The 21,909-nt window shown below is 42.5% G+C and overlaps 2 protein-coding genes across 4 annotated transcripts in view; one reads left to right on the top strand and one right to left on the bottom strand.

Moving 5' to 3' along the window:
* Positions 1-16,761, top strand: part of hectd4 (HECT domain E3 ubiquitin protein ligase 4) — a 38,686-nt gene extending 21,925 nt beyond the window's left edge. For all 3 annotated transcript variants that reach the window (XM_016677808.1, XM_007564182.2, XM_016677803.1), the window contains exons 42-76: positions 28-192; positions 293-462; positions 1,433-1,548; positions 1,635-1,738; positions 2,089-2,250; positions 2,385-2,533; positions 2,651-2,730; positions 2,904-3,067; positions 3,157-3,394; positions 3,513-3,649; positions 3,738-3,864; positions 4,320-4,457; positions 4,625-4,761; positions 4,850-5,010; positions 5,094-5,275; positions 5,364-5,569; positions 5,856-5,986; positions 6,091-6,296; positions 6,381-6,560; positions 7,409-8,802; positions 9,119-9,326; positions 9,409-9,632; positions 9,804-9,949; positions 10,040-10,143; positions 10,491-10,614; positions 11,012-11,202; positions 11,600-11,746; positions 11,970-12,089; positions 12,175-12,330; positions 12,463-12,566; positions 13,097-13,318; positions 13,421-13,587; positions 13,678-13,873; positions 14,056-14,278; positions 14,911-16,761. In XM_016677808.1, the coding sequence (XP_016533294.1) occupies positions 28-192; positions 293-462; positions 1,433-1,548; positions 1,635-1,738; positions 2,089-2,250; positions 2,385-2,533; positions 2,651-2,730; positions 2,904-3,067; positions 3,157-3,394; positions 3,513-3,649; positions 3,738-3,864; positions 4,320-4,457; positions 4,625-4,761; positions 4,850-5,010; positions 5,094-5,275; positions 5,364-5,569; positions 5,856-5,986; positions 6,091-6,296; positions 6,381-6,560; positions 7,409-8,802; positions 9,119-9,326; positions 9,409-9,632; positions 9,804-9,949; positions 10,040-10,143; positions 10,491-10,614; positions 11,012-11,202; positions 11,600-11,746; positions 11,970-12,089; positions 12,175-12,330; positions 12,463-12,566; positions 13,097-13,318; positions 13,421-13,587; positions 13,678-13,873; positions 14,056-14,278; positions 14,911-15,047 (6,816 nt within the window). In that variant the 3' untranslated portion in view covers positions 15,048-16,761. The remainder of the gene's footprint in view (positions 1-27; positions 193-292; positions 463-1,432; positions 1,549-1,634; positions 1,739-2,088; positions 2,251-2,384; positions 2,534-2,650; positions 2,731-2,903; positions 3,068-3,156; positions 3,395-3,512; positions 3,650-3,737; positions 3,865-4,319; positions 4,458-4,624; positions 4,762-4,849; positions 5,011-5,093; positions 5,276-5,363; positions 5,570-5,855; positions 5,987-6,090; positions 6,297-6,380; positions 6,561-7,408; positions 8,803-9,118; positions 9,327-9,408; positions 9,633-9,803; positions 9,950-10,039; positions 10,144-10,490; positions 10,615-11,011; positions 11,203-11,599; positions 11,747-11,969; positions 12,090-12,174; positions 12,331-12,462; positions 12,567-13,096; positions 13,319-13,420; positions 13,588-13,677; positions 13,874-14,055; positions 14,279-14,910) is intronic.
* Positions 16,762-18,416: 1,655 nt separating this feature from the next.
* LOC103147156 (L-serine dehydratase/L-threonine deaminase) overlaps positions 18,417-21,909 on the bottom strand; it is a 6,616-nt gene continuing 3,123 nt past the window's right edge. The window contains exons 2-7 of the mRNA XM_007565365.2: positions 21,847-21,886; positions 21,341-21,480; positions 20,945-21,036; positions 19,876-20,103; positions 19,679-19,803; positions 18,417-18,968 (exon numbers count right to left, since the gene is read on the bottom strand). Of these exons, the coding sequence (XP_007565427.1) occupies positions 18,775-18,968; positions 19,679-19,803; positions 19,876-20,103; positions 20,945-21,036; positions 21,341-21,480; positions 21,847-21,886 (819 nt within the window). The 3' untranslated portion in view covers positions 18,417-18,774. The remainder of the gene's footprint in view (positions 18,969-19,678; positions 19,804-19,875; positions 20,104-20,944; positions 21,037-21,340; positions 21,481-21,846; positions 21,887-21,909) is intronic.

Raw genomic sequence — 21,909 nt, 5'->3', positions numbered from 1 at the left:
TGTTACAGTCATTCATCTGGTTCACAGGTGGTAGGTAAAGGAGTTCTGGGTAGTGTGGGCATAGTAATGTCCATAAATGAGCAGGAGGGCATTGCTACTGTCAAATTTCCATCCTGTGAGTACAGAAGAGCTTGCAAAGCCTCAGACGTCCTTACAGTACCAATATCACGCCTCTGCACTCCCAGATCTGAGGTGAGAATTCCAGTCACATTACAGTTCTTATTACTATGGAAAATAAGAAAATGAAAGAAAATCTCTTATCCTTTTTTCTCCCTTTTCTGATCTCTACTAGGCTCTTCCTATCTATAAGCTCTCAATTACAGAAAAGGTGGTTCAAGCTGTGCAGTCTATGCTTCTGCCACAGGAGGGCAGTCTCTCCATTCATACGTCCCTACCAGCTACTGGAGATGGGTCCAGCCCAGTAATGGCTGCAGTGCGCCTGCTGGCTGAAATCAGAACTAGGTTAGGGAGCGCTATGATGGATATATTTGACTTGTTTTGGGAATTGTGACTGATGGAGCTCTGCTAACAGGTAGAAAGAGCTCTAAGAATTTGGAAAAATATGAATTATTTTCAAAATCTGCAAAGTTTATTATAGACATAAAAATAATAAATATTGGACAGAAAGTTCTTTTTAAAAAAAATGAATTTCATGTATTTCACCTTTAAAGTTTGCACTGTGAGATTGGTTCTCGAGTACATGGTATTTTGAAATATTTGCATATGAATATTTCATATTTTTTGTGTAAATATTTAATTTGCAAATGCAATAACATCTGCCCAACATCTATTTAGTGGAGAGTAATAAACACATCAATTTCATTTGAACTAAAGTAAGTGCTCCTACTATCATAAGGAAATTGGGAAACCCTATTTTGTTTAGATTGAAGTCTTAACCTTTAATGGTGATTGAGTAATTGAGGTCTTAATGCCTCTGACTTCACTTAAGAACTCTTTTTTATTGCTTTTTGTGCAATAAAAAATGTATATTAATGAAAGCTATTATTGATGTAACAATTAAATGACTTTTCATAGACAGTGATACCAACTATTTACATAAAAGATTTTTGTAAAAAAACAATTCTACCTATTTAAGCATCTGGATTATAAATATTTATATAAACCCTATTGCATTTAATTTTGTGTTTATCCTGTTGGTTTTTTTGGTTTTGTATAAATTGCCTTGAATTAAAAGAAACCCTTTTAATTTCCTTTCCCTTTCACCTCCAGTTTTGAACAAATATAAGAAAAAAAAGAAACTTACTTGATGGTATTTTGCCTAAGCGTTTCCTATTTACAGCAGAATGATAGACGCAGTATCTGCAGCCAGATTCCTTTTCTGAGCATCCTAAATGGAGGAAAATGTATCTACTTGTAGACTTAAATTTTCATATAAAATATGACTGTTAAACAAGTTTATTTTTTTTCCTAGGGCATGTCTGGTGATGGCACAGCTCTTGGAGGATAGCTCCTTCTGTGAGGAGTTCATTCAGCAGTGTCCAGCTGCTGTGGAGGTTCTAAACCTAGTTGCCCAGGAGTGCAGCCCTGGTGAGCATATGAGGAGCATGTTAAAGAAAGCTTCTCACCACTGGTCTGTATTTGTCTGACAGGTGGCCTCTTTTCATCTCGTGCAGGAGAGCGTCTTTGTATGGTTGAGGCTCAGTGTGAGAGAGTAAGAATGCTGTACCGGGACTGTGCTCGGCCACCGCCTCCACCACTGCAGACAGACAGACGGCAGGTAGTTGGCAGTAATTTCCTACTTCATCTTTTTTTTTTTTTCCACAAGTAAGAGCACTTAACACATAAAAGATGTCACCTCTCACGTAACATGTCTCTGTTGTTGTTTTTGGATAGTCGACAATATATATGACTGCAGGAGGAAAAAAAATCTTATATTATTGTCAAAGAAAGTTTTATTACAACTTTAATTCATTTAATTTTTTTCCTTTTTGTTGAGGTAAAAAAGGAACACAGTGAATGATGTTCATGTATTACGTATGTTTGGATATTATTTGTGATTTAGTAGCTCTACTTTTGACTGCCTAAATGATTTTGCTCCTTTCTTCTTTAATCTGCTCGTTATGCTAGCCCAAGGAGATCACTTGGTGTCCATCCAGAGTGTTTCCTCCAGTCCGTGCTTGCTTGTTCTCCTCCCGGCTGACCTCTGTCACCTTCCTGGCTGATCCGAGCGCCGGAGGTGGTCTGCCCCGAGGAACTTTTATCTATGCCACCTCTCCTGTACCAGTTCAGGTATGAAGGTCTTAATAAAGTCAGATTGTCTTGCAATTATTTTTGCCATGACAGAAGTATTGATAAAATTACTTATTACAATGCAAGTTAAGGATGTCAACAGTGTTGTTTTTTTCCTCTTTCTGTTGCTGTAGGCACCATCCTTTTACTGGGAGATAGAAGTTGTCTCCTATGGAGACTCTGAGGAGGACAGTGGGCCAATAGTGTCCTTTGGTTTTGCTACAGAGGCAGAGAAGAGAGACGGAGCATGGACCAACCCTGTTGGCACATGTCTGTTTCACAAGTAAGTGCAGCTATATATTACTTTCTTTTTTTTTATCACATAGTGTTCTGTAGGACTTGATTGCTGACTAACGTTTTTGCCTGTGTGTCCATCTCCTGTCTGCGTGCAATGCGTCAGTAATGGTAGGGCGGTGCATTACAATGGCTCCAGTCTGCTACAGTGGAAAAGTGTCAGACTTGATGTGGTCCTACTTCCTGGTAAATATGTTTCTCATAATGTTTGAATTAAAGTCTCTGTTTTGTTGACATAAAGTTGCATACATTGCTTTTCCAAAAGTATTTTTTTACAAGCAAAATCTTAAAACATTCCCAATGTGTGGTTTTGATTTGGCTGTAATGTCAATGATGATCTTTAATTTGGGTAAATACAGGCGATGTGGCAGGAATTGGCTGGGAGCGCTCAGAGGGCACACCGCCCCCTCCTGGCCAGGCCCCTAAAGGAAGAGTCTACTTTACTTACTGTGGACAGCGGCTAAATCCTAGTCTTGAAGATGTAGCAGGTGGAATGTGGCCTCTTGTCCACATTCAGAAGAAGGTAAATCTATGCTAAGATTAAATTAAAAGCTGCTTCTCTAGTTTGATCTTATGCAGTATACATTTTTGATTCTCTCCATTTTTTTGCAGAATGCAAAGATCCGTGCCAACTTTGGAAGCCGGCCTTTTGCATACGCAGAAGGCCAAGCACACCGGAATGCAGCTGACTTATGTGTAGACCTAGCAGAGGAAATAAGTGCAAATTTTGAAGCGCTTCCCTTTGCCATGGCCTCAGACAGTGATAACGATGCAGGTGCAAGTGTCACTTCCGACTCTGGCTCTCATGGCCCCCCCTGTCGGATTGCAGCCGTTGCAGTTCCTCAGCAGCGTATGTCTCTTGCGATCGTTTCAGTGTTTTATCGAAAACGCACAGACTTCCATTTTTGTTTACACGTTGCTCCTGCTAATAATCAAGTTTTCTCTTTTGACTTTTTCTGTTTTTACAGAGTACAACAGTGATCTGTCGTGCCATTACAAGGTGGAGCTGAGCTATGAAAACCTGTTCACCTCTGGGCCTGACTCACATCCCCCACCTATTGCTGATGATGAGAGTGATGACGAGGATGATGACGATGTTCCCAGAGTGAGATTAGTCCTCAGCACCTTTATGCTGCGTTTTTCTCCTTTGTTTCTTCTTTTTTGTATTAAAATTGATTTGGGTTTGACTTTAGGAGGATCACTATGCTCTTCTGGTGAAGGCTTGGGAGACGAAAGTATTCCCTACTATTCGTAGGCGGTTCCGTAACGAGGCTGAGAGGAAATCGGGCTTGGATCAAATCAAGGGAGCCCTTCAGCTGGGTAAAGAAGATAAAGAGATTTAACTTAATTGGCACTTATGACTTAAATCACTGAATGCAGTATTTTAAATATACATATATATATTACTGAACAGAAATGGAGAAATTGAGAATTTGACGGTAAATCACTGTCTTAAAATCCCATAAGGTTATTAGTTTTAGGTACATTAAACGGAGAAGATTCTTTCAAGTCAAACTAAATGCAAACAGTATTGTGTTTAACTAATTTTACGTATATGAATATATAATGTTTAATGAAAGTATGTTTTTCTGCTTCAATAACACAAATACACAAAAACACAACACCACTTTTTCCACCTGAGAAAAGGAGGGCAGACAGGAAGTACACACAAAATGAGAGCAATTCTTAGCAGTTCTTGTTGAATATCTACTCTCTCCTACCTTAGACATTGTTTGTGTAATTGACAATATTTCTGTGCGTTTCCCTGGAAACAGGCATGGTTGACATCGCAAGACAGACAGTGGAGTTCCTGTATGAGGAGAATGGTGGTATTCCTCGTGACCTCTACCTTCCTACTATTGAGGACATCAAAGATGAGGCCAACAAGTTCACTATTGACAAAGTCCGAAAAGGTACCGCATTACGTATTTAAAGATTTTTTAGCATCGCACAGTGGGACTAAACATCCTCGTAGTACTTCATCGCTTGTTTTGAGATGTAATGAAGCATTTACTGTTACTCACATTTGGTAAATGATTGTAATGTTATGTGACTAACATGACATACTTTATCCACAAAGGGTTGACTGTGGTGATCCGCTGTCCTGACAGCAATAACACCAACAGCACAACCGGAGGAACAGCGCTGCCCAAGTTCGCTATCCGTGGAATGTTGAAAACGTTCGGTTTGCACGGGGTTGTGCTGGATGTGGACTCCGTAAGTCTAATCATTTGTGGTGGGCTTTCTTGTTTTGGCCTCACAACAGATTTATTTGTAAACTAAAGCGTTTCATGCATTTGTTCAGGTGAATGAACTGGTGCAGGTGGAGACGTACCTCCGCAGCGAAGGTGTGCTCGTCAGATACTGGTACCCCATTGAGATGCTCGAGCGTCCGCCAGCAGGTTCTCGACGCACTGCGGCTAACGGCCTGGTGTCTTTGGACAGCAGTAACATTCAGATTCATAGGTAACATAAATGCAAAGGGAATAAGTGTGATGCATCTGAATCAAAGATCTGGGTTTAATATCGGTGTCGCCGCTTTTCTTTAGGGAACTCCTTCGATGCGAAAGCGCGCTCGCTCGGTTATACTGTCGCATGGCTCTGCTCAACATCTTCGCCCCCAAGAATCCCCACACTTTCACTCGTCTCTTCCACATCCCTGCGATCCGTGACATAACTCTGGAACACTTGCAGCTTCTGTCTAATCAGCTGCTGGCTCCACCTCTCCCTGGTGAGTGGAAGAATACATTTTAAAGAACCGTATTTCTTTGTTTGTCATGGGAATTTTCTAAGCTATGCTAAATTCTCTCTTCCTGCAGATGGCACCATCAGCTCCAGCTCCATTCTCTTGGCTCAGTCGGTGCTTCACAACCTCGAAGGTCAAAGTTGCTCTCCCACAGACCTGTTTTATCAGGGCAATGCTCAGCCCATCCGGGAGTGGTTGACCGTGGCCATCACTCGTGCCTTGCATCAAGGAGAAGAAAGTTTGCTGGAACTCACAAAACAGATTTGCTGTTTCCTGCAGGTCAGCTCTACAGCTGGTGAAATTATTAACTCATCTTCAACTTTCCATGTTTTCTCACATTATAACCACAAACCTAATAATGTACATTTAGCTTGAAGACTAATTGTCCAATTTGGTCTTTTTGATCCACATGTTTCTGTTCCCTAAAGGCTTGTGACAAATTGGTGACAGTAAAGTGAAGAAATGTGAAAAAGACCAAGGAGTATGAATGTTTTTGTAGTGAACTACATGCTTCTGGTTATCTTCTCATTACTGCACACAAACTATCTCGTTGTATATTTTTCAGAATGCACCTGAGCAGTTTACATCTGAGGAGTTTCCTGTTCTGGAGTCAAAAGTTAGTATGGATGTTAGTTTTCCCGGAGCGGCGTTTGTGATCGTCTCCTGCAAAGAAAGTCAACTGGGCTGCCGCAAAGAGTGAGCCACATCAAACACACAACAGCAGACACTTACAACTGAGCTTCCTTGGCTTCACTTTTTATGTTTTTGAACTTATTTCTTATCTTGTCAAAACCTTTTAGCTCAAGCTTGTACAAGGCCCCCTGGGCTCGAGTCATGGTTTATGGCCTGGGCCACAAAGTGCGAAGAAATGGCCAGCTGAATCTGATGGAGGCAGTGTGTTATCCTCTAGATGCCTCTCCTACCAACACAGGCCTTACGCCCCCTCCCACCACAAACCAGTACCCCTCTGTTATCATTCCCACTGACAAAGTGCACATCAAGCTGGGTGAGTGTTTTCATTACGAGGAAGAAATTCTTAAAGAATAAAAAGAAGCGCTTCTAAGCGAGTTCGCCCTTGTTTTGGTTGTAGGAGTGTCACCCCCTCCTGGTGCTGTGCTGGTGCTCCACTCCTTACCACTAGAGTTTCCTCTGGCGATGGCGTTTGCAGAGCAGCTGTTGACGTGGAAGCTGGGGGAGAGCAGCGAGCGATCCGAGGATGAGTTGGACACTGTGCCCTCATCGGTGCTGCTGCAGGTGGTAGAACTGCTCGGTAGGTTTCCTTTATTTCACCAAAATAAAAGCTACACATTGATCAAGGTAGTACATGCTTTCTTCTGTCATTGGTGACATTATATACTTTATGTGTTTAAAGTATTAATTTGGTGAGTAGCTTTTTTTTCTTTCTTGTTAAAGGGGCAGTATTATGTAAACTCTGCTTTTTTGAGATTTACGTTCTAATGTTATTCTCTTATCTAAAACATACCTGGAGTGTTGTTTCGATTCTTTTACGTATGTTTGAGAAATCCTTTAATCTCCCGTGGCAACTATTCAGGGTACCTAAACGCTTGCTCTCACCAAGTTCTGCATTTTTCATGGAGCTCCTCCTTGGATCTGCAGTCTCTAAGCCAAGATTCTGCCTCACAGAGTAGCCCTCTCCTGCGCCTACCCCACTCGGCTCCTTCAGACTAGCCAGCAGCAATCGGCAACCACCTGGTGGAACTGCACATCTGCTAAGCTAATCATATGAGCTACTCCTCAGTAGCATTGTCAAAGTTTAATGGAGAAATGTTGTCGTGATGACTTCCTAAAGGTGGAGTGTCGGTAATAGCAGGAGCATCTTAAAGAGACAGAGGCCCAATTTCAAGGCTTGCCAAATCAAATTTCGTTCACGTCATGTTTGATATAAACAGCATTTCTATAACTACTGAGAGTAACATAGTTAAGTGATTGTGACGTTAAATATCACTGTGTGCCTGGAAATGCATAATACTTCGCCTTTAAACATATGCATTAAAATTTTCCAGATCAAATATTGATTCAAAGTTGCTAGACTTTATAAACTCCTCAAACACAAATGTCCTAAGATCGCAGTTTCTAACATTTCTGTCTTGTTTATAGGCGGATTGCTTTGGACTACTGATCTGGCTCCCTCCATCAAGGAGCTCGTCTTTCACCTGTTGGCTGAACTTTTGCGGAAGATCCACCACTTGGAGCAGCGCAAGAGCCCCGCTGGCCTTTCCAGCTCCATTGCTCTGCTGCTGAACCCCTGCCTGGCAGTCCTAATGGCCCTGCAGACAGAGCTCCGAAAACTTTACGACAGGGAAACTCAGGGATGGGCGGCTGGATGCGCCGGAGGAGGATCGTCATCTGGGGGCATAGCGTTGGCGCTGGGGGCAGAGCAGAGCCGGTTCTCCACCTACTTCCATGCCCTATTGGAAGTGTGTTTGGCTGTGGCGGAGGTGACGCTTCCTCTCAATGTCGGCAGCTCTTCGGTGGGACCCCTCTCCTCCACCAGCGCACCGAACCTCAGCGACTCCTCCTCGTCGTCTTCGTCGTCCCCGGGCCAGACGCCACAAAGCCCCAGTTTGCTTTCGAAGCGTAAGAAGGTGAAGATGAAGCGTGAGAGGGCAGCAGCTGCTGTGGCAGCAGCCGCCTCCGGAAAGAGAACAAGCGGAGGTGCGAGGCTGTCAGAAAGCGACAGCGCCCTCCTGAACATGGCGGGCAGCAAACCCGAGGACATGCTGTGGTTCCACCGCTGCCTCACCCTCCTGATGATTCTGAGACATCTCGCCAATAAGGACCCGCAGGGCTTAAGCGTAACCAGCGACGCCGTGACGGACGCTTGCCAAGCTCTAGTTGGTCCCACGTCTCATAGCCGCCTGCTGGTGCTCTCAGGTATCCCCACACACCTCGAGGAGGCGGTTGTTCGAAACGCCATCCGCAGGGCGTGCAACGCACACGGAGGTCTGTTCAAAGATGAAGTCTTCATTCCCGTGCAGGAAGAGGATCCCAAGAAGAAATCAGGAGCAGGGGTTTCAAGCCCACACGACAGCAAAGCTGCTCCAGAACCTGACCGACCTTTTTCTACCAATGGAGGTCCTGAGAGTCCCGACAGCTCCAGCAGTGTCACTCCAGCTTTAAGTGTGAGCGCTTCGGCTTCCACCAGCCAGACCTCCATTTGCAGCTCCTCTCAGGGGGTCTCTCGCACAGTCAGTGAACTTTCTGTTGATCAGGAGCTTTCAGCTGTACCCCCGCTCACGCCCGCAGCCGCTGCTTCGGCAGTGACATACCCCCAGCAGGCTCCTCAGGACTCTCAGACCGTCTCCAGTCAGGAAAGTCTAGACACGTCACTGTGCAGCACGGGAAGCCTGGGGAGTCTCGGCAGTTTGGGGGAGCCTCTGGACAACACAGAAACACCGTCTGCCTCGGATGGAGCCTCTATGCAGACAGTCACTTCCTTTGAGAGCACAACAGCTACAGCCAGGCCTATCAAGGGCTATGCTGTCATTGAGGTGAGGTGATTCTGTTGCAAAAACATTCACACCGTTTGAACCAGTGATCTAAAACTTCATTCCTTGAGGGCCAGAGTCCTGCAACGTTTAGATGTGTTCTTTGTCCTGCACACATGGATGCCTCTGTAAGCAGGTTTACTGCTACAGAGTACATATATTACACTGTAATATTGGAGCAAGGTGTGCTGAGGAAGTCATCTACAAGTTGGAGTGCACCGGCCCTTTAGGATTGGAGTTTTAGCGTGCTGCCTTAAACGTTTTCAAATTTAGTTTCTAGAAATGAAATAAAACTAAATTTGCGTTTGGTTAAATATAGGTCCGCTCTCGAGCGAAGGTGGAAAAGATCCGTGCCAGTCTGTTCAACAGCGGTGACCTGATTGGTTTGTCCAGCCTGGAAGGTGAAGAGGAGCTGATGGAGTTAACCAACGAGGAGATCCTGACCGTTTCCAGTGTTAACCAAAGCCTGTTTGACACACAGGGAAGCTCTGCTCTAGAAGACTACTTTCTGGATAAGTCGATCAAAGGTTAGTGTTAAACATTAAAGTTTTACCGCTTTTATAGATTAACATTGTTTCTGTCAAATCTAATCTACCTCCCTTTTCCCAGGTGAAAAACTCGTACCTGGAGCGAGAGACGTCCTGACCGATATTTTTAAAAGCTGTGTGCACTCCGAGCAAATGTTGAGCCTCACACCGGCCAAGCCCGTTAAGGTGTCTGATATTTTCCTCAGCAAAGAGCAGATTAACTCTCAGACTCCAGGGAACCTGCTGCACACTTTCTTTACCAACGTTCGACCTCCTAAAAAAGTGCTTGAAGACCAACTCACTCAGGTACTCAAGGAGAAACTTTACGGTTCTCTGTCATACCTTCAACCATCCAACTTCGTATTTGGCTGTCATAATACTTCAGATCTTAAAATTGCTTCTTTTCTTCACAAGCAGAGTACTGTGAAAAGTTAAAAATAATATTAGATTTATTTATTTTTTTTATTATTCATTCAGATTTTACGAAAGTATGGAACGCCCAAGCCGAATAAGAACAAGTACAACAAAGCAGGAAAAGAACAACATCAGGGTAAGGTTGTGAGCACCAAGAGACCCATCACAAAGCCTCTGACCAAGGAGAAATCAGTCCTCAACAGTGTTAGGTGAGTCATTTTCTTGCAAAACCTCATATGACACGTGTGTAAAAAAAAAAAAAATTGACATCAAACTAAATATTTTTTACTTATTTCCAGAACTGCGCTGAGTGAGAAGAAAACTGTCCTAAAGCCAAAATCTCCTGAGAAATCGAGGCCAGATGAGAAAGACGTAGAAAAATCCCCCTCTAAAAAAACTGAAGGTTGGCAAAAAAATCACATCTGTTGTGACTACACATAAATACATTCAACACATTAGAAAAATGACTCTTACTTCCATATACATAAAGTTTGAGATTATTATTTTTATTTGAATGATGTAATTCAAATGGTCTAAAAAGCTTTTCAGTAGAAATTAGACTTTCATCTAAATCAATTCTGTTTTCCAAACATTGTTTACAACTTCCAAAACCATTATATCTGACTCAGCTGAATGTTTTTTCTCTTTTCATTAGATTGTAAAAATGTGGGACGGGGTTAAATTATTTTAAAGTAAAAGTAAGTCTGGTTTGACATAGTAGTTTATGAGCTCTTCTATCGTTTCGTTTAGTGCCAGAGGAAAAGTTCCTGACACTGGAAGGCTTCCATAAATTTACAGTCGATCGGGCAAAGCAAGACATCCGCAGTGTGTGGCGAGCCATTTTGGCTTGTGGTTACGACCTTCATTTTGAAAGGTGAGACTTAAAGAATCATCTCGTCCACTCGAAATGCTGCAATTACCATCACAGCAGGAAAGATGTTCTTCAAAAAGTAGCTGTCAGTTTTGCCATTTGGTCTTCAACAACGTTTTATCTTTGCAAACTAACTTTCCATGGGTTAGAAAAGCATCTTGAATGATCAGAATCTTAAAAAAAAAAAAGGTAATACAGCTGTTGCTTGTTTTCAGCTCCACATTTCATCAGATCCCATTATAGCAGTACATCTGTCCCAGTTAGAGATGCACCGACCAGAATAAGAATTAGGAGGTTCACATACTGCTAAAGTTTGTATAACTGTCTTAAAGTCTCGTGTTGTAAAAACATGTGTGTCTGTTTTTTTTTATGTAATGCTAAACCTGACTTTATATTGAAGGTGCACGTGTATAGACACTCGCCACGCCCAGAAGGCCTGTAGAAAGTGGAGCTTGGAAATGGATGTGGCGTTGGTGCAATATATCAACCGGTTGTGTCGTCACCTGGCTATCACTCCAGCCAGACTGCACCCCCACGAGGTCTACCTAGATCCCAGTGATGCTGCAGATCCCCGTGTGGCCTGTTTGCTCAGTAAGTCGCTTACTTGCCTTTTTTTTTTTTCATTCTAAGCTTCTGCAGACGCTGCAGGTTCTTTGATAGAGTTAGCAGTTTTGAATCCCATGGAAAATAGTTTTAAATTATCTGGTTCCATCCTCTTATTAACTTTTCTGCCTTTTTTAACTTTAACTTTCTTTTATTTAAAAAGGCATGGAAGTTAATGTTTTTGTTTATGTACTTTTAGATTTTAGAAAATTGTTGGAGTTCCTAGTTTTGAAGCGCTTGATGCAAAATTTGCGTCAGTTTTCTCAATTTCTGACTTCTGATCGATGAGCAAGTTCATCTCTAAGAATAATTTCTAAAACATTCCTATCTGCCTCACACTTGTGTTTTATCACTCAGCTTTGTCTTTGTGATTCGGTGTTTACAGATGTGCCTGTGGAGAGCTTGCGCCTGCGCTTTGCTTTGCTGCAGTCCCTCAACAACACCCTGGAGAGTTTCTTTCTGCCACTAGTGGAGCTGAGACAGACGCACACATATCAGAACAGCATTGCGGCGCTGTTGTGTGAAGCAAAAGGTGAGCATCAACTCAGAAACAAATCTAGCAGGAATAAAAGCATTTGTACGAGATGCTGTGGTTTTAATATTTGAAGCATGCTAAGCAAATAATGACATACAGGCTTCATGCAAATAAACTGTTTCAAGTTGAGGCTGAAACAGGTTAGAAATTATTGCAAGCTGAAACTTTTATTTTAGTGCTTGAAAAATGTAATCTTTGTACCTCCATCTGCTTCTGATAGGCCTAGTCTTCTACGACACCAAGGTCACCGTCATGAACCGAGTATTAAATGCTACAGTACAACGTACAGCTGACCATGCTGCTCCAGAGATTACACTGGACCCTCTAGAGATTGTTGGAGGTAGACTTTCCTCCACTTTTCGTCACAGGACATTGTGTTTTAACCTTCTGGATATTGTAACACTTGTCTCCCCCGCCCCCTACAGGTGAAATTAGATCATCAGAAAACACCTACTTCTGCCAGGCAGCACGCCAGCTCTCCTGTGTGCCATCGTCTCAGCTCTGTGTGAAGCTGGCCAGCGGAGGAGACCCAACATACGCCTTCAACATCCGCTTCACTGGAGAGGAAGTTCATGGGACAAGTTAGTGCTTCCCTCATCATGCCCCCCTTTTTTTTTTCATGCCCCACTTTACTTTCATCTATTTTATTTATCGCTGTTATGTTTTTTTTTTTTAAATACCTAACTGCTATTGTGATGACTGTGTCTATCCAGGCGGCTCCTTCAGGCATTTTCTGTGGCAAGTGTGTAAGGAGTTACAGAGCTCAGCACTTTCCCTGCTGCTTCCCTGTCCCAGTGCTGCAGCCAACCGGAACAAGGTATCATTTCATTTCCACATTACATTCATCTTCCCATCAATGCATTACCGTAGCTCTATTCAGTCAGGATTTACGGTACTTTGTGAATGTTTTTAAACCCCTTTTGACCTGTTACAACCACAATTTGTGTTTTATTGAGACCTTGCACTATAGAGAAATGCAGAGCAGTGTGTGATTGGGAAGAGGAATCAAAATGGGTAAAAGTGTCTTTTTCCGGATGTGGAAAGATGGTAGAGGCAATTTAAAAGAAAGCGCTTTGGAAAGCGGTTCTGTTGACTCATGAGGTCGAGTCTTTTGAGGCCACTTTGTGTCAGTCACATAAATTTCCAATAAAATGGACTGAAATTTGCAGCTGCAACGGGACACAATGTGTGAAAGTTAAAGGGCATGAATACAAGGCACCGCATCTTTTGATCTAGTATCATCATTGTCTCAGTTTTATGTAAAACTTATTGTAAAGAATATCATGAGAATGATGTTGTCATTGTGTAAATATTCCTAATCTTTCTTTGTTTGGCTTTTATCTCCAGGGGAAGTACATCCTGACTCCGTGCCCTATCAGCTATGCAGAAGAGCAGTTGTTGCACTTTTTCGGTCAGCTCCTCGGCATAGCCATCCGTGCAGACGTCCCCCTTCCTTTGGACCTGCTGGGATCGTTTTGGAAAGGCCTCGTTGGCGAGCCTCTCGACCCGGAGCAGGACTTGCAGGAAGCCGATGTGCTCACCTACAACTATGTCAAGAAATTTGCAAATGTGAGGAGCGCAGTAGGAGCGTTTTCAATCACACCCAATCCAGCCAGAGTTCATGCTTGCGGGGATTTTGATTGCCGTTTTCCTTTTTCTTCCTCTCTTCAGGTGACCGATGAGAGCGAGCTGGAGGCCCTGTGCGCTGAGATCTCCTCGCAGCACCACTCAGGAGAAAGCCCGGAGTCGCCCAGCCGGCCCTGCTGCACTTTTACTTACTTCACGATGACGGGTGAAGAGGTGGAGCTTTGTCAGGGAGGACGCAGCCTCACTGTCAGGTACAGAGCAGCTCCTGGAGGTTCTGCCGTAGCTTAAAGTCACAGCCGCAGCACATTTGAGCGAGTTCTCGTTCTGTTTGCCCCGTTAAGCTGGGAGAACAAGGATGTGTACGCCCGGGCGGTGAGGAGCCTCCGCCTGAGGGAGCTGGAGAATGTGGAGTGTATGACAGCAGTGCGGGCAGGACTGGGATCCATCATTCCTATGCAGCTGCTTACCATGCTCAGCCCTCTGGAGATTGAACTGCGCACATGTGGCTTGCCTTACATTAACCTGGAGTTCCTCAAGGTGGTGCATATATATATATATATATATATGATAGAAAACACTGATATCTTTTCAACCGTGTGAGCATTTTCCAACTTTAAAGTCTATGAAAGCGGTGGTTTAATGATTTCCTTCTATCCTTGCTGTATTGTGTTTCTCAACTTTTACCTTAGTAAATCATCCCATTCTTCTGTTTTGTTTAGGCTCACACCATGTACCAAGTCGGTCTGATGGAGACCGACCAGCACATCGAGTTCTTCTGGACCGCCCTGGAGATGTTCACTCAGGAAGAGCTCTGCAAGTTCATCAAGTTCGCCTGCAACCAGGAGCGCATCCCGTTTACTTGCCCGTGCAAAGATGGCGGGCCCGACACAGCCCATGTTCCCCCGTACCCCATGAAAATCGCCCCTCCTGATGGAGCTGCAGGTAAAGGCCGACATGCTCCCTGCAGGGCCATGACCGGGCTCAGGCGCTCCTACCCCTGCAGCTCTTGCACTGTATCAGATTTGTTGTCGCAGAAACTGCTGATAATGTTGAGAAAACTGTTCATCTTGTTCACTTCAGACAGACTTTGAACACGGACTTGATTTATATAATGAAGGAACATTGAGTATCTCTTTCTCCTTGTTGGATTTCACTTAAAGGGATTTAGATTCGAGTTTATCAAGTCGTGGTTATGATTCCTGATACATAAGATTGCTTCATCTTTTGAGCTTTTATCACTGTGACAGTTTGATTACGGTGCCCTACAATAGCATTTATATCCCATGAACTTTTCCACGTCTCTTCACTTTACAACCTTAAACCTTTATGTATTTTATGTGATGCACTCACCAGTTTTGTCTTACCCATATTGTCTTTTAAAAATATCTTTCACCGGACTTTGGGGTCTTTCAAAACGTAAATATCCATCAACTCAGGCAGGCTTCTGTATTCCAAGCACAACGATGCTACTATCGTGTTTAACCACGAGGATTGTGTTCAGGATTCTCTAGTATCCGTTTTCCACCTCGTAGGCTGTGAGTAAAATAAAACCCATATTTCTGTTTCCTCTCCAGGTCAGCCAGACTCGCGCTACATTCGAGTGGAAACGTGCATGTTCATGGTGAAACTGCCACAGTACACTTCTTTGGATGTGATGCTGGAGAAGCTGCGCTACGCCATCCACTACCGCGAAGATCCTCTGAGTGGCTGAGGAGACCCCGAGAAGCCGACATTCCCAAGCAGCAGAACCCAACATCTCACCACCACCTCCTGCCCCTCATGGATCTTTCTCTGAGACCGACCGCAGGCCGACACTCGCTGCTTCGCCATTGAGCAGCGAAGCGAAACGCTTTTTATCTCGAAAGGAAACCGACATATTGTTTTCATCGCCATTTGCCTAAATTCTGCGTTTTGTTTCATTCAGGGAGGATGATTTTAATCGGCAGTGATGGCTACAAATAAGTCTGATTTACTCTTTGTTGCACTGAGATTGTGGAGGGCATTGAAGTGAAACAGCTGTGAAAGAGTTTTGTTCCTGTATTCATTTTTTTTTCTTTTTTTTCCTTGAGCCAGCTATGTAACTTTAACAAAAATCTATTAGCTACCTTCAGAACAGCACTTTACAGTTGCAAATCCTATAGCTGAGCGTTCAGGAAGTGGTTTCTATGGGAGTCGATGAAGCCCTGAAGGCCACAGTGAAAAGCCTCCACTCACAGCTCAATGCTACCTCCCCTCCGTGGGGGTGACACTCTGACCCTCGCCTGTCGCTGTAGGAGCCTCTGTTGTGTGACGAGAACCAAAAGGGTTTTCGGTGATATGATTACGATCAATTGGAATCTGCTGACTTGTCACCGCGTCGTCTACTGTAGGAGCAGGTGTTGAACAAGTGCTGTACAGGGCTTTACGTAGTTTTACTGCCTGTTTTAACAATACGGCCTGCTAATGGACAAACTCATTTATGCCTATGTATCGGAGAACCTCTAATAAAGAGTCTGAAGAGAGGGTTTTTCAGTCATGTAAAAAGTCATGTTAACCTAGTAGTCATATCCAATCTACACATGTATACTGGAGGGGTTGGCAGTGAGTAATCTTCAGTTTTGCCTTTCATTTATTTATTTTTCATGATTGAGGATGAGAGGTTTCTTTTTATTTCACCCATAACCAAATGTTTTTGCTGTGTTTAATAAAAAAAAGAAAAATTTAATAATCATCTAGTAAAATGTAAATAGACTGAGGTAATGTTTGCTGGCAGTTTTTACTCGCTTCTTCTCTTCACCTTCCGATTTCATTTTGAGTTTTGCACTACTCTTCCGAGAAAAGAATCTGAAAAACGAGCAAACTAGACGACGTCCGTCTGGGTTTCCGGTTTGTTGTGTTGCTGCTTTTTATGAATTTTGGGAATACCAGTAAATCTTGATCACCTTTGTCTTGTGCTCGGATGGTTTGAGTTTCTTCTACACATGGTGAAACGCGTTCTCTTGTGTGAGTGAAATCGCCATTTTACGTGGAGAAAACCACAGGACTGACTGCTGGTGCAGTGAAACTGCTTTTTTTTTTCTTCTTCTTTTTTGTTTGTTTTTATTTTTGCAGGATTTTGGGTTTTGGTTGGGCTCTTTTAAAGGGTGACGTACCGCTGCTAACAGGGTTGCTCTCTCTCTTCTCCTTCTCTCTGACTTCTCCTCTGGAGGGGTAACAATAGGTTACAAAAAGGACATATCCGTACAAAGAAATGTTTCGATGAAATGTGTGCTGTACATTTACTTGATATTTATTACAATTATTTATGGTTGCATTAACTTAACTTTTACTGTCTTACCTCTGCACATGAGAAACGTAACATATCTAAAATGGATTATACAGATGTAAAGAATCAAATGGCATTTGAGATTTCTGTGTCATAATAAAGAAATGTCTTCATGTACAAACAGTGTTTCTAATGTTTTTGTTTTTGTACGTTTAATCCCAGACAGATGCATATTAGGCAGTGATTGTTAATCATAGGTGACCAATATCGGGGCTAATTTTCTGCCTTTAACTTGTGACCCAATGACACAGTCTGGTTGCATCACAGCAGACTGTAAACCACACACCTGTCCCAGAGCGGCCAGTGCAGGGCCAGGCTGGATCCGACTGGATCCCCAGGCGTGTTTGTCTTTATCAGCCCAAATGTTCTAGTTTCACCTTTTGTCACGTTACAATCACAAAGTTCAGTGTATTTTATTGGGATTTCATCCGACAGGTCAGCACAAAGTAGAGCATAAATCTGAAGTGAAAGAAAGACCATATGTGAATTTTAACAGTGTTGTGTGTGTGTGTGTGTGTGTGTGTGTGTGTGTGTGTTTGCATTCAGACCCCCGTGAGCCGATACGCTGCAGAACCACCTTTCACTGCACTCACAGTTCCAACTCTTTTTGACATATGTTTGAAAAATTTCTTCTTGCAAAGTAGCTCAAGCTCATTCAGATCTAACCGAAATTCTTTCTGAAAATCAATTTTCAAGTTTTGCCACAGATATTTAGTTTAGTACAAATGTCTAGACTTTGACTAGGCCATTCCCATATGCTTTGATCCAAACCATCTCGCCATAGTTTTGTGTGTATGTTTAGGTCCATTGTCGCTTGAAGGTTAATGTCTGCCTTAGACACAAGCCTATTGCTGCTTTAAACACATTTTCCTCCAATGCCTCGATTCAGCTTCATTAATTCAACCACCAGTAACTCATATCATCGTATAAAAATGTGAACTGTGATTGAAAATTAATTTCTTTATCGATAAATGTTCACATATTGAGGTTTGATTTTAATTTTTAAAAATTTCTGGAATACTTCAACAAAAAGTGACTTATTTTTTTCATTAAGCAAACGGTTTCGACAAAAAAAAAGTGTTTTCTGGCTGGAGAAAAGCTGAGTACTTCCTTTTGATTGAAGTAACATCAGTGAGACATATTTTTCTAACTATCAGTTCATTTGAATACTTTTTTCCAGAAGGCAGAGTGACTCAAAAACTGCTGCAATCTTCTTCCTGAACGTCCCAGACAACTTTTTCAATCTTTCAGTCGTGTTTACACTCACTTTACAAGACGGAGGCAGTGATGGTGTTCTAATGACTGTGCACCTGATGTGATACCCGGGTGTGATTTGTAGCTATTTTAGGTGCGTGTCCAAGTTTAATCCTCATCAAAAAAAACTATGTTCTATGAAATTGTATTTTCCATTAAATTTTAAGTATTTTCATTAGGATGAAAATACGTTATGTTAATTTATTTATTTAACGTAAATAATTTGAATCTCATTTGACATTGACAACCATGAATATACTATGTATGTTCGGCAACGAACAGGCCACTAGGGGGAGCTCTATTTTATCTTTGTTTTCAAGGTTTTTTTAATTAATCTGTCAATTGACCAATATTTCCCTGCTATTGTATTGTAGGCTAAATAAATAAATAGGACACACACACTCACACACACATGTCTGTCTGTTTATGTTTCATGTGTATTAGCTGAAGCTTATGGTAAGAGGCAGAAAACTGGGCAGTGTTTCACAAGTCTTTCACATTCAAGAACAAGAGGGCAGAGAAATGATAAGACAAAGAAATATAATTTATTAATGTGAGTACAAATAAAAAAGCTGAATAACACACAGGCATTATTACAAGCAAGGAGCCAAAACGTATGCAAACTCAATGCGTCAGTTTTCTTTATCTTATATCCACTAAAGCTGATGTTTATTTGTTTGTTTTTTTTATATTCTCACTATCTCATCTCATTTCAGTCAGTGTCAGTGCTCCTGAGAGTTTCAGTCTGGAATGATTCGATCTGTGGGGTACATGAATAACAGCGTTTAGGGACTGAGATTGGTGAAAGGATAGAGGGAGGGGGAGAGAGAGAGAGAGACTGAGACAGAAATGTCAGGAAGACCCAGGGTGGTCAGTGACACTAGATCATGCCGAGCTGCTTCTTCAGCCTCTGGAGCTGCTCCATGCTGATGTTGTTACCGCCGCACACAACCACCACCACTGGGCCCAGGTGCTGTGCCAGCTTGCCCTCGACTTGCAGCCTTTTGATAATGTCACTGTACACAGCTGCCAGAGCGGCACCGCAGGCTGGCTCCACCAAGATCTTTTCATCATCTGCAAAGAGAGGAAAAAATAGACAGATCAGTTTCATGGCTGATTTCTGAAGGTAAAGTCAGTATTTTACATGCACTGTACAAACAGACACTGTCTGACCCTACTAGCTGTATCAAGAATAGCGTAGATTCAGAAGTGTGCATACATTTCCTTAGTATTTGTTGGAATTGCTGCATGACTTGGGTCAGATGTTTTGTAGTCACTGACAATTCGGACGACTCGTTGGTATCCAGGTTTTAACTTCCTCCATGATGTTGATTCAATATTTTATCATATTGTTCTTTCCTGGCTGAGTCATCTGTTTTGGAAAGCACATCAGAACCCCCACCCTAGCAAAGCACTCCCACAACATGATACTCCTGTACTTCATGGTTGGGATGTTGTTCTCAGGCTTGCAAATTTCCCCACATCTATGGGGGAATTTTTCTGCCATAATCCAAGAGCACACGTTGTTTGATCTGAGAGCGGGATTTCATGTCTTTTGTTCTCAAAACTTGTAACACTTTTGCTTACATGTTCATTTTGAAAGCAGGACTTCACGTGTTTCTTCTCAAAACTTGTAACGTTTGTACTCAAAAACGTCTCCTCGCTGTCTTTTCTGAGCAGTATAATGAGTGGACAAAAGAAAACCTTAAATGTCTTTGTGTGTGGCGTTTGTGGCGTCAGCTGTATGTTTTCCCATCTTCTGCCCAGATGCAGGTTTCACTCACCCAGAAAGTGTTCAACAGCTCTCACAGCCTCCTGGTCAGAGACCACTTCTGAGAAAACCGTGTGTTCCTTCACTAGTTTCATTGTCTGAGCCGATACCCTCAGCAGGCCCAGTGTGGTTGCAACACTGCGGGCGCCAAAAACATTAAATCAGTTGCGTCAGGAGGAGGAAAAAGGACTGGTGAACCAAGTGCGGTACCTTGTGATGGCAGGTAAAGTGACAAGCTCTCCAGCATTCATTGCTGCATTCAGGCTGTGTGCTCCTACGGTTTCCATGGCTACGATTGGCACGTCAGCCCAGTCGGCGCGGCGAAGTCCTTCCACCACTCCGTTCAGCAGGCCTCCGCCTCCCACCGACAGCACGATGGCTCCAGGCTTCTCCTTCAGATCGTGCTCCAGCTCCTTCACCAAAGACGTGTGTCCTTCCCTTCACAAAGCGAAGCTGCGATTTATACTAATGCGGACAATCTGTGGACAGTGCAGCCGGATTTACGCAGTGCAAATCTCTTATGAACTGCTCTAATGTCAAATAGTGTGCGGTGCTGTTTTCACGTATTTGTGGCTGCGTTTGACACCTATCGACATTCTAACTCCTGTCAACAAGAGGTTAATGTTAACTGTTATGGGGTTCCATTTGTGTCAAAAATAAGTAGAAGTCATATGTGTGGATGTCGTTGGTCTATGTCGTTGCTATGTGACTTTGGTTGATGTATATGGTCTTAGTGCTTTATGGATATGTCGATGTTGCATGTAGATGTTGCATATGTAGGTGATGCATATGTTAGATATTGCATATGTCTATGTTGCATATGTCTATGTTGCATATGTATGTGTTGCATATGTCTACGCAGAGAAACACAAAGTAAGTCAAAGGGAAATGACAGATGGTCTCAAAATTCTTTAACAGTTCTGCCCATTCTTTTTTGCAATGCGGCACAGGCTCAATCGGGTTGGATGGAGTTCCTACAGACTAGCATCTCTCAGATCTTGCTATAAATTCTCATTTGGATTAAGCATGATTCCACCTCCTCCATGCTTCGCTGTGAGCATGGTGTGTTCAGGACAACTTGGACATATGAATCACCTTCTTTTTATTTATTTATTTGTTTGTGTAAATAAAATTTAAAAAACAATGTTTTTTTTTTTCCTTCCACTTCAAATATATGCACTGCTTTGTGCTGGGATCTTGCATCAAATCCCAATAAATGCATTGCATATTTTAGCTTTAAATACTTTTGCTATGCTCAAAGAGCCTGACTGTGTCTCACCATATGAGCGGGTCGTCAAAGGGAGAGACAAATATCCAGCCTGGGTTGTTTGCCACAAGCTGCTGTCCATAACTAATGCTTTCATTCAGAGCCTGAAAGAGACGAGACACAACTCAGTTAAAATTACAAAAGCCTGTCAGGAAAAAAATAAAATCTTTATTAATGTTCATAATGTCAACTTGTTTTATCCCCTGCTTTGGTTAGGTGTAATAATCTATCCAAACATGATTTTTGAGCAACACTTTTCATCTTCTTCTGATACAAACTGCTTTCCTAAACACTGTTGTGAACAAAATAAAGTTTCAATCGGAACTACATTAGATTTTTAAACACCGCTAAAAAAAAATAAATAAATAATCTGATGATATTGACACGATCACAGCTGAGTAAACCAACCTCTCCATGAACGACAACAATTGCCCCCTGGTCCTTCAGCCTCTCCACCGTCTGGTTGGGGGTGATACTTGGAACCACGATGGTGGCAGGAACTCCGAGCTGGCGGGCAGAATAAGCAGCTGCCATACCAGCGTTTCCTCCTGTTGAGACCCGAATTCTCAAATATTTTTTTGCCTCGTTTCTAGTGCAGATATCTTAGTCCACTTGAAGTAAGACAAAAAAAAAAACTTCAAGTCCTATTTCTCAGCGAGACGTAGGAGGTTGAATTACGTAAATAATTTCTTCATATTAATAAAAAATATACTTTTTCCCCCTGACAGATTATTTTGCTTAAGACATTTCCCCATGTTACAGGTGAAATAATTTGCCAGTGGAACTAATATTTTCATAGAACAAGCTCTTATTTCTTGTTGAAAAGTTGTGTGTAAGTTAATTTTGTCTTATTTCCAGTGTATTGAGATATTTCCACTAAAAACTAGACCCAAAAATACTTGGTAAGTACTTACCTGAACAGCAGACAAATCTCTCACACCCTCGCTCTGCCCACTAAAAAAAAAAAAAAAAAAAAA

This window comes from Poecilia formosa, unplaced genomic scaffold (genome assembly GCF_000485575.1).
Source record: "Poecilia formosa unplaced genomic scaffold, Poecilia_formosa-5.1.2 Scaffold5, whole genome shotgun sequence".
NCBI lineage: Eukaryota > Metazoa > Chordata > Actinopteri > Cyprinodontiformes > Poeciliidae > Poecilia > Poecilia formosa.
This window is presented reverse-complemented; position numbering and strand designations above follow the sequence as displayed.